General features: G+C 46.4%; 1 protein-coding gene across 4 annotated transcripts in view; it reads left to right on the top strand.

Annotated features, from left to right (window-relative positions):
- Positions 1-226: 226 nt before the first annotated feature.
- KDM5B (lysine demethylase 5B) overlaps positions 227-9,578 on the top strand; it is an 80,289-nt gene continuing 70,937 nt past the window's right edge. For all 4 annotated transcript variants that reach the window (XM_029068614.2, XM_029068613.2, XM_029068612.2 and 1 more), the window contains exon 1: positions 227-418. In XM_029068614.2, coding sequence (XP_028924447.1) covers positions 242-418 — 177 coding nt within the window. In that variant the 5' untranslated portion in view covers positions 227-241. The remainder of the gene's footprint in view (positions 419-9,578) is intronic.

Below are 9,578 nucleotides of genomic sequence, written 5' to 3'. Positions count from 1 at the left end.
CGGGGGTCGGGTTGTGTGGGGGAGGGTGTTGCGCTCCAGAGGGGCCAGGAGGAGGGGGGACTCTTTTTCTTCCTCGCAGGGCCGGCGGAGGCGCACGGAGGTTGTGGGAGCAGCGCGGCGTGGTTGGAGCGGCTGGCAGAGGAGCCGCCGAGCTCGCCGCCGGACGAGGACCCCCCCCAGGACCGGCCCTCCCCAGGACCGGCCCCCCCCAGGACCGGCCCCCGTCGCCCCCGCTGCGGCCATGGAGCCCTCCCCGGTCCCCCCGGGCCCCCCCGGCCCCTTGGGCGAGTTCCTGCCGCCCCCCGAGTGCCCCGTCTTCGAGCCCAGCTGGGAGGAGTTCGCCGACCCCTTCGCCTTCATCCACAAGATCCGACCCATCGCCGAGCAGACCGGCATCTGCAAGGTCCGGCCGCCCCCGGTGAGTGTCCCCGCTCCGGCCTCGACGGACCTTTTGCCTCCTTTTCGGGGGGCCCCCGGCGCAGCAACGCGGGGCTGCCGGGGGGAGGGGGGACGGTCCCAGGAGGGGAGCGCCGGCAGGGATGGGCGAGGAAGAGCTCACCCCCGGGAGGGTGGGAGAGAGGGGGTGCGGGTGGGGAGGGGTCCCCCCCGGCGGGACTTTGTCCTGGGGTGGGGGCAGTTGCGAGTTGGGGCGAGCAGGAAAGTTTTCAATATGGCGGCGGGAGGCCCCGGTCCTTTGTGTGTCGGCGGCGGCGGGCCCGGGGCGGCCCGCAACAGCCCCCCGGGAGGACCTGCCCCCCACCGTCACCCCTTGGGGGTGGGGGACGGGCTCGGCCCCCAACGACTCCCCCGCCGACCCCCTGGCACACACGCTGTCCACCGCCCCCCGGGGTCGGGGCCTAGCCCCTAACGGCTCCGACGTCCAGGGAGGAGGGTCCAGCCCCCACCCCCCTACACCCCCTTAAAAAAGAGGGGTCCGGGGCTGCCTCCCCCTCTCCTTCTCTCCTTCCCCCTCCCAGGCCTGGCAGCCCAGATAAGTTGGGCTGTTGCGGCCGTTGAAACCGTTGCAAAGGGGGGAAGGGAGGGCGGTGGGCAACTGCCCCCCCCCTCGGACCCCCGTCCCCATCCCCCCAACCATTTCAGCGCCCCCCTTCCCGTCCCCCAAATTCAGGTCTTGAGTCGACCCGCCCCTCCCAGAAAGGAAGAGCCCCCCCCCCACTAAAAAACAACCTTTAATTTTTCTATCATCACCCACCCCTTCACTGAGCTCTTTGTAGTGACGTTTTGTGCTGGAGGGGCTAACCCCGCTAACGGCCTTTGGGGGAGAGGGTGATAAACAAGTCTTTATTTCTACTTTTCACCCCCTCCCCCCCGAAAAAAATCCTCCCCCCCTTCACTCAAGCCCCCAAAGTTACCTTACTGGAAAGAGAAGCCTTTGTTCAACTTGGAAAATAAAGTTGAAATACTCTTCCGCCACTGGAAAAAAAAAAATCTTGACCAGCTCAGGGTGGATGATGGAAATGTGCCGAAAAATGGCCTTTCTCTCAGTGTAGTGGACAAGGCAGATGGTTGGTTGTTACTTTGGAATTGCAGAGGGTCCTGCAGAAGCATAATAAAAAAGGGCTTTCTGGAGCCTTTGTCCACTTTGAAAGGAAAACTACACGGGTTCATCATGTCCTTGTTTATGTACATGTACGTTGTAAGTCTCCTTGAGTCAGAAGCTGGGGGGGGGGGGGGAAATGGTGAATGCAGATATTGTGCAGTTGTGTTCATAAGGTTTGTGTCAGAAAACTGCACAACTTGGGCAAGTTCTTGGAACGGAGCTGCTGTGTGTGTGTTTGTGTTTGTGTGGGGGGGGGGGGACTAGCCAGAGAGGAGACACAGTGAAGTGGTAAAAGGCTGGTTCCTGGGTGTTGTCCTCCATGTTGGCATTGTGGTATGCTAGGGCTGGGGGAGACCCTGCATTTTTGCCTCTTCCTTCTCTCCCTTCAGTGGGATTCTTGTGGGGACAACAGAAGGCAGTCCAGTTTTGGTGTGGCTACCCATTTTCCCAACTTGGCTAGTCTGTAAATGGGAAGTTGAGAGAGAAATGTGTGGTTGGGTGTCTTTTCCTCATCTGAATGTCAGAGACATGATGGCCACCATTTTGTAGAGAGCAGTACAGACTGGGGAAGGGTGTTAAAAGGCACAAGTAATCTAAAAATATAAAGCAACACATTGATGTTTTGAAACCTGCCTTCCTGGTGGTGGTTTGCCTTCCCCTTTGTTTAATAAGATCAAGGGCCAAATGGAAAGAGTGTGGGGTGGTAGTTTTTTTTTGTTATAAATGTACTAATCTAAACCACAAAAGGGAAATATTTCTTGGAGGGTGCATTTTGGAGGTTTCCCCCACCTCTACCTTCATATCCTTTCCCCTCTCCCTTTTCTCCCCCCCCCCCCCCCAATCCTTAGTCCTTGAAAGCATTCCAGTTTGGGTGAGGAGGGTTCCTGGTGGAACAAAGGTTTCTTAATTCAAGAGGTGTTAATAGGCTTTGTTTTAGGGGAAAGAAGTGTCTTGTTAGGATAGCTGTGAACAAGTGGTTTCAGATGGCTGAAACAGCATCAAAAAAAAAAACTCTGTAAATTGTTTCCTTGGGGGATTAACATATAGGAATGCTTATAGATAAATTAAGTTTTTGAAATATCGTTGGTTAAATCCCAAAAGGGAGGGGGCTGTGTGTCTCTTAAATGGGGAAGAAGTACATTTCCATTTCCTTTTGTTCTTACCTTTGTACCTCTTAGTTGATGAATTCAATCAATGGTATTGAGCACTTAACTGTGTGCCGAGCGCTGTACTAAGCGCTTGGGAGAGTACAAAATAAAGAGAGCTGGTAGACAAATTCAGTTAGCTGCTTTTCGAAGGTCCGGGTCAGTTTTCAGAAGTTAGGGCGGTTGAATATCCCATTTACTGGTTTGTGTTGTACTTTATGAGGAAAAAAAAAAGGCAAGTTAAGTGCCCTTTGAGCAAATCCATCCCTTTGTGGAGACGCTTGTGGGAAAAGTCTTGGTTTTTAGAAGTTTATAGAAAAAAGAAGTAAATTTTCATCCAAACTGCATCGAATTATAGCGAAAACAATTGACCTTGTTTGAAATTAGGTTGCTTTTATTCAGACCTAATTAGAGTGGACTTGGGAAATTTAAGTTCTCTCTTAATCCAGAATGAAATTTATTTTTTCGCAAGTGTTTCTTTTGAGAAGAGAAAGTTACATTTTATCCGAACGTGTGTATCATATTGGGTCTGGTAATAAAATTGTCCGTAATCATCCGGGTTTCTTTGAAAACTGGGACACCAGTTTCACAGGTGTGCGGTTGGGGATAAAGGGGCTTGAACTTTTAGCTTTTACGCTCACCAAAATAAATTCAACGTTTTGATCGGATGTTTTGACCAGTAGTGTCAGCACACTACTGAATGATGGGGGTTGGGGGTGTGTGGGTGTGTGGAGGGAGTCGTTGTTGAAAGACAATAAGATTCGGCCCGAAATGGGTAATGAGTAGATTCCAGTTGTCAAATACCAGGTCAAAAAATCCATGTGGATTTTGGATTAGTCGAGAGATTACCGTGATACTTTTGGTATCGGGATTTCTTATAGCTCACTTCTGCTCCCTGAAGTCGCTTGCTTGGTTCTGTTGTTTTCTACGCCCAAAGGAAGCTTTCATTAGTATATTAGAGAAATGAAACTAATTGGATAGTTGGAGGGGTGGCAAACTCACAAGTGTCTGGGAATAATGGCAGTGGTGTTTTCCTGGTTTGGATTGGTTTTAACCATGCCTTTTTCATGGGCTTTTCAATGTGGGGTGGTGTTTTTTTTTGGTGTATTTTGGAGGAAACATGAATGGGCTAGGAAAATGTTTTCGCCCCGTCTTGTCCAAACCAAACAGTCATTTCATTATCCTGGGCTTGCAAATTCCTGTTGGAACAACTTTGGCCTGGCCTTTTTGTTTGTGGTTTTTGTTTTTTTTCTTCTCCCTCACCCCAAAATCTCCACATTTCTTGAATAACTTGGAAGCACCACCACAATCCACAGAATTTGACCATCAAATTCTTACTTGCTTTGAAACCCTGCTGTTGGACACGAGCTTGGTGTAAAAGTCACCCTGATCAGTAGAATGAGTTAATTTTTTAAAAATTTAAATCCCCTTTGAATCACGGTCAGGAGTGATAAAAAGTAGTCGGTACCCATGAAATAAAGTTTTTGTTTGCTTTGGAGCCAGGGGGATGTATTAGGTAATCTTGATGTCCCTCCTAAAGTTTGTTCTATCGGGACCCTTTCTCACCCCACATAGGTCATTGCTTCAATAGAGAATCCCTCATGCTGCAAGTGTTTTAGGGGAGAGGAATCTGTGGGGTTTTGGTTGTGAGAGGGTAGGCTTTTTTTCTTAATAAATGGTGGCATATGTTAAGTTTTCCTACATGCCATGCGCTGTTCTGAGTGCTGCGGTAGATGCAAACTAATCAGGTTGACTACAGTCCCTGTCCCTTATGGGTCTCACAGTCTAAATTGGAGGGAGAACAGATATTTAATCCCCATTTTACAGATAAGTTATAAAATGGGGATTTATTTTCCATTTTAGTTTAATGTTCAGTTGGAGAAATTTCCCTGCTAGTCATGGTGGGCCATTCTAGGATCTACAGATTAAAATGTCTGTAGACAACTGTTACTTATACTAATGATAATAATGATGATCATGATGGTATTTGTTAAATGCTTATTATGTGCCAAGGACTGTTCTAAGCGCCGGGGTAGATACAAGGTAATGAGGCTGTCCCCCATGGGGCTCACAGTCGTAGTCCCCCTTTTACAGATGAGGTCACTGAGGAACAGAGAAATGAAATGACTTGACCAGAGTCACACAGCTGATAAGTGACGGAGCTGGGATTAGAACCCACGACTCCGACTCCCAAGCCCGGGCTCTTTCCAGTGAGCCACGCTGCTTCAGGATGAAAAACTAGGACCTGGAGTCTTTTTTGCCAAAGTGGAGAAGTTAAAGGTTCCTTCTTTTTTTTTTTTTTTTCTTGGAACAATGAACATTCCCATTAGCACAGTGGATGGTTTTGTTTTTCAAAGTACAGTGTGATCCGGTATGTGGACCAAAGTGACCTCAGAGCTATCTTTGGGAGATGTTAATAACCAGAGGGGGCTTTCATATTAAATCCATGACTTGAATGATTTCTTTATGTAGGCAGACACCAATTTAAAAATCACTGAGCTGATGAAAATCAGTGAGAACATCATTAACCCTTATCAATTCATTACCTCCTTGCCCCTTAATTGGGTTTAAAGTATTTTCCTTAGTCCCCCAATAGTCCCAGTTAAATTCCAGCAAGCAGTTAACGATCAACATCCCGAGCTACACTGTCACTGATTCTGGTGGTGGTTTGTGTTTTTTTTTTCCAAAAACCAATTCTCCGGGCTTCCAGGCAAGCATCTGGTAGTACAGATGCCAAACACCACACCATAAACCTCCAAGACAAGGGATTTTTCAAAAGACTTATTTCCTTAACTCATTTTCAATTATGAGATCTTCACAAACCTAGCAACCTCTCATTGTCCTCTTAATGGAACCACTTTAAGGTTGGCTGAAGAAAGGCTTCTGTGGAAGAAGCCAAGGCCACACAAGTGAAAGTTCTAATGGGGTTCCTCAGATTTTTGCCACTCGGGGCCCACCTATCTACCTGGCCTTGTGTTGCTTTGTTACGAAACTACCAGCTGACAGGGTCCAGAGCCCATCTGACCAGTGAGCAAGGTCTTTGCCAGAGTACTAAGGAGGGCGGGTTCCTAGTTTAAACTTTATCTTTCTGTTCTTCATCATGGGTGGAGAAGTGCCCAATGAGAAAGTGTTAAGTTTCTGCTTGGTTTGGGTTGCTTTGTCCAAAGGAAGTCCAGCAGGTATTTTCTTTGTTCTTTGAAAGGAGGTTGGTGTCTTTATATTCCCCGAAACATTTCAATAGACCCATTTGAAGCCCCTTTGCATTAGGTATTCACCTACAGCTTGATTTAAATGGGCCTCCCGATGTGCATAGATGAATATCTAGATTTAAATAACTTGATTATCAAACGGGCCACTTAAGAGAAGACGGAGACTGGACTCCTGCGTTGCTTTCTTTTCCCACCCCTAAGATCTCTTCCTGCCCCTAGCAGTGGCCCTTTGGAATAGTTTTTTTAAAACTTGACCATCTCTAGTCAAGTTCAACCGACAAATGTGATGGGCCAGGGAGACTGCTACTCTGTAAATGCATCCCTTGCAGGCCAAACCATTTGGCTAGGATTTGGACATCTGATTTCCAGTCTATGAATTGTAGGCTCAGCTATTCTACCTGTCCCTGCTGAGAGAGGCCTGTTCTACAGAACTATTATTATTTTTTATACCTGTATATTTAAGCCATATTTTCCTATTGGCATTTGGGCACACGGGCTTTCAGATGAGGTCATTTTCCATCTCCCCCATAGGACAGATTGCTCTTCATTTTCTATTTTATCATTCATTCAATTGTATTTATCGAGTGCTTACTGTGTGCAGAGCACCGAACTAAGCGCTTGGGAAAGTACAATTCAGCAATCAACAGGCACAATTCCTGCCCACAACGAGCTTGCAGTGACAGATGTTCACGGATGGCTGTGAATATGAGGATCTGATGTGAGAGGTTTTCAGGGTGTTTTTTTTTTTGTTTGTTTGTGTGAGCCATGGGTCTGATAATGTGTATGAAGCAACTGCCTGACAAAAGTTGCCCTAGTCTGTATTTCCACAAAGCTTTGAAAGTATTGAATGTGGCCGAGACCTCTCTGTAGTAAAAGGCGCTGTCCTCCCACACTGATAGAAGATGGTGTCTACGTGGCTCCAGGATTAGAGGATCTTTCAGGTGCAACTTCTGTGTCCAGTTCTCTTCCTTCCTGTGTTTGAGGAGCAATGTTGGGATCTTGAGTTGAATGCAGTACACACTGGGCGGTTTTATAAGGAGTTAGGGAGTTTTGGGCACCTTGGTTTCTGGAAGCAGCCCTGCATTTTGGCGAGCATGTGTGTCTCTCCATCTGGGTAGACAGTTCACTGTATTAAGCGCTTACTGTGTGTATAACACTGTAAGCACTTGGGAAAGTACAATATAACAATATAACAGACACATTTCCCTGCTCACAATGAGCTTAAAATCTAGAGAAAAGTTCAGGCCAAATGGTGGGAAAGAAAACACTCTGGGCACCAGAATGAGCTGGCGGACTAAGGCCAACAGTGATTCAGTGGTTGGGAGCCACCTTGAGTTGGCAGGTAAACCCCCTGGATCAAAGCTGGGAGGGTTACACCTTAGGTTGACTTCTGGTTTCTACCAAATGTATTTCCATTGCCCACTGCTCTATTGGCAAGTTCAGGGTAAAAGACAGCCTCCACCCAGATTATTTTATTTTGTTAATGAGGTGTACATCCCCTTGATTCTATTTATTGCGATTAAGTTATCTTGTTTTTGTGCATCTGTCTCCCCCGATTAGACTGTAAGCCCGTCAATGGGCAGGGATGGTCTCTATCTGTTGCTGAATTTTACATTCCAAGCGCTTAGTACAATGCTCTGCACATAATAAGCACTCAATAAATACTATTGAATGAATGAAAATGGGGTTGTATTGCATGAACAGCATTCACCAACAGTCTCAAGTGCAGTAATTGAAAATGTTAGCCACAACCATGAGGAGGTAGTCTGGTTCTGTACGTCCACTCTGCAGCAGAGAGGTGGTTTTCTAAAACCATGGCATGTCTCCTGCCTCAAGTAAAACCCAGTTAAACACAATGGTGCATAAAGGTGTAGTGTTGAGAGAGCCGAGTGTCTCTTAGGAGTCAGCCTTTTGGTGGACTCCTAGCCAGCTCATTCACTCTGATCTTTTGCTAGTTGGGCCTGGGGAGAGAGACTCAAGTTGACCCCAAATGATGGGTTTTGGATGGAAAAAGGCAATTTAATTAGTTTTTTTTGGTTAACTCTAGCAAGGCACCTGAGTGCCCATCATCAATAAATGGGGATAATGTGGGGGATTAACTAATTATGATTGTAAAGGGCTTTCAAGGCCCAAATCCCTGGCTCAGCACTGCTCAGCATTTATTGAAGCTTCTTTGGCAGCTTTTTGAGTTGAGAGATCAGTGTTAAGTGATCAACGGATTTTGCTCCCTTTGAGCCCTTTTCCTCTAAAAGCCCAGCTCCCCGCAAAGAAGAAAAAGAAAGAAAAGAAGCAACTCCCCCTGGAAATAAAGTGCTTCTGCTTTCTCTTAGTTGAAACTGGAGGTGCAAAGAATATGCTTCCATACTTAAGCCCCATTCACACACCGACAGGATGTTTTTCAAAACTTATGTGCAGAATTTGTGTAAAGTTTCACACACCTACCTAGCTGACTTTTTCTTTTTAATCTACCAACACAGTGTGAGCTGTCCCAACAGATCCCTTCAAAACTACTAACTGCAGTATGTGACACTGCATTGTTTATTCAGTCAATCAGAAGTATTGATTGAGTGCTTACTCTATGCTGAGCACTATATTAAGTGCTTGGAAGAGTACTTGATCCCTGACCTTCAAGGAGTTTACAGTTAAGTCGGGAAGACAGGCAATAGAATACATTTCAGATTGGAGAAGCAACCAATAAGGACATGTACATAAGTGGTGGGCTGAGTATCTGCTTATCCCCAAACGTTAATACTTTCAAAAGGTGTTTTTTTTTAAAAAAAAACCCACACCCAGATTCACTGAAATTAATTTTTTTTTCAACATTTAACCTATTTTCGGAAGTCTTTCTTTGTCCTTTACTTCCTAGACTGTTGGGGGCCATGATTACACTTTCCTCCTAGCTCCGCCATTTAAAATCGGCTCCTCTCGGCCCCCAAAGACAAATGGCAGAGGAATTGGAGGATCCCATTTGATCCATTTTAGGTTTAATCCAATCCTCGTCTAGTGGGGAGTTCACATCCTGAGTACCTGATGCAAAAGCACTGAAGTATGTCCGTCAACCCTGGGAGTAAGAGTACCATCAGTTTCCCAGCCTTCTCAGCCCCCGGCAGTAGGTAGGAACTCACAGAATAGCCAACCAATTTTCCACATCGTGGTTTTCTGAATGGCCTGCTGTTTAAACAGGTTAGTGGGAGAAAAAGTGAACTACTTGGGCCTAATGAGTGTCATGGTTTTCGTAAGTAAATCAGCTCTATCCTTTTCAGTACTATCCTGGCATTAACTGTTACTCTGCTATTAAAACCAGTACAATTATTTTTAATCCAAAAATTTGTTCTGGAATATTTGCCGAGCACGCTATTGCCATCCAAACAAGTTAGCTAAATCCAAAGTCAATCAGTGGTATGTATTGAGTGCCCTCTGCACTGTATTAAGCACTTGGGAGAGTTAGATACCTTCCCTGCCCATAAAGACCTTACATTCTGTACTTGATGGATATGTTCATAAGTGCTGATGGGGAGAAGGGGAGGTGAATTTCAGTTAGCGGAACGAGCACGGACCTGGGAATCAGAGGACCTGGGTTCTAATGCTGGCTCTGCCTCTTGTCTGCTGTGTGACCTTGGGCAAGTCACTTTTGCCTCAGTTACCTCATCTGTAAAATGGGAA

The sequence above is a fragment of the Ornithorhynchus anatinus genome, chromosome 7 (genome assembly GCF_004115215.2).
Source record: "Ornithorhynchus anatinus isolate Pmale09 chromosome 7, mOrnAna1.pri.v4, whole genome shotgun sequence".
Classification (NCBI taxonomy): Eukaryota; Metazoa; Chordata; class Mammalia; order Monotremata; family Ornithorhynchidae; genus Ornithorhynchus; species Ornithorhynchus anatinus.
The sequence above is the reverse complement of the archived record's forward strand: the minus strand, read 5'-3'. Positions and strand labels throughout refer to the sequence as shown.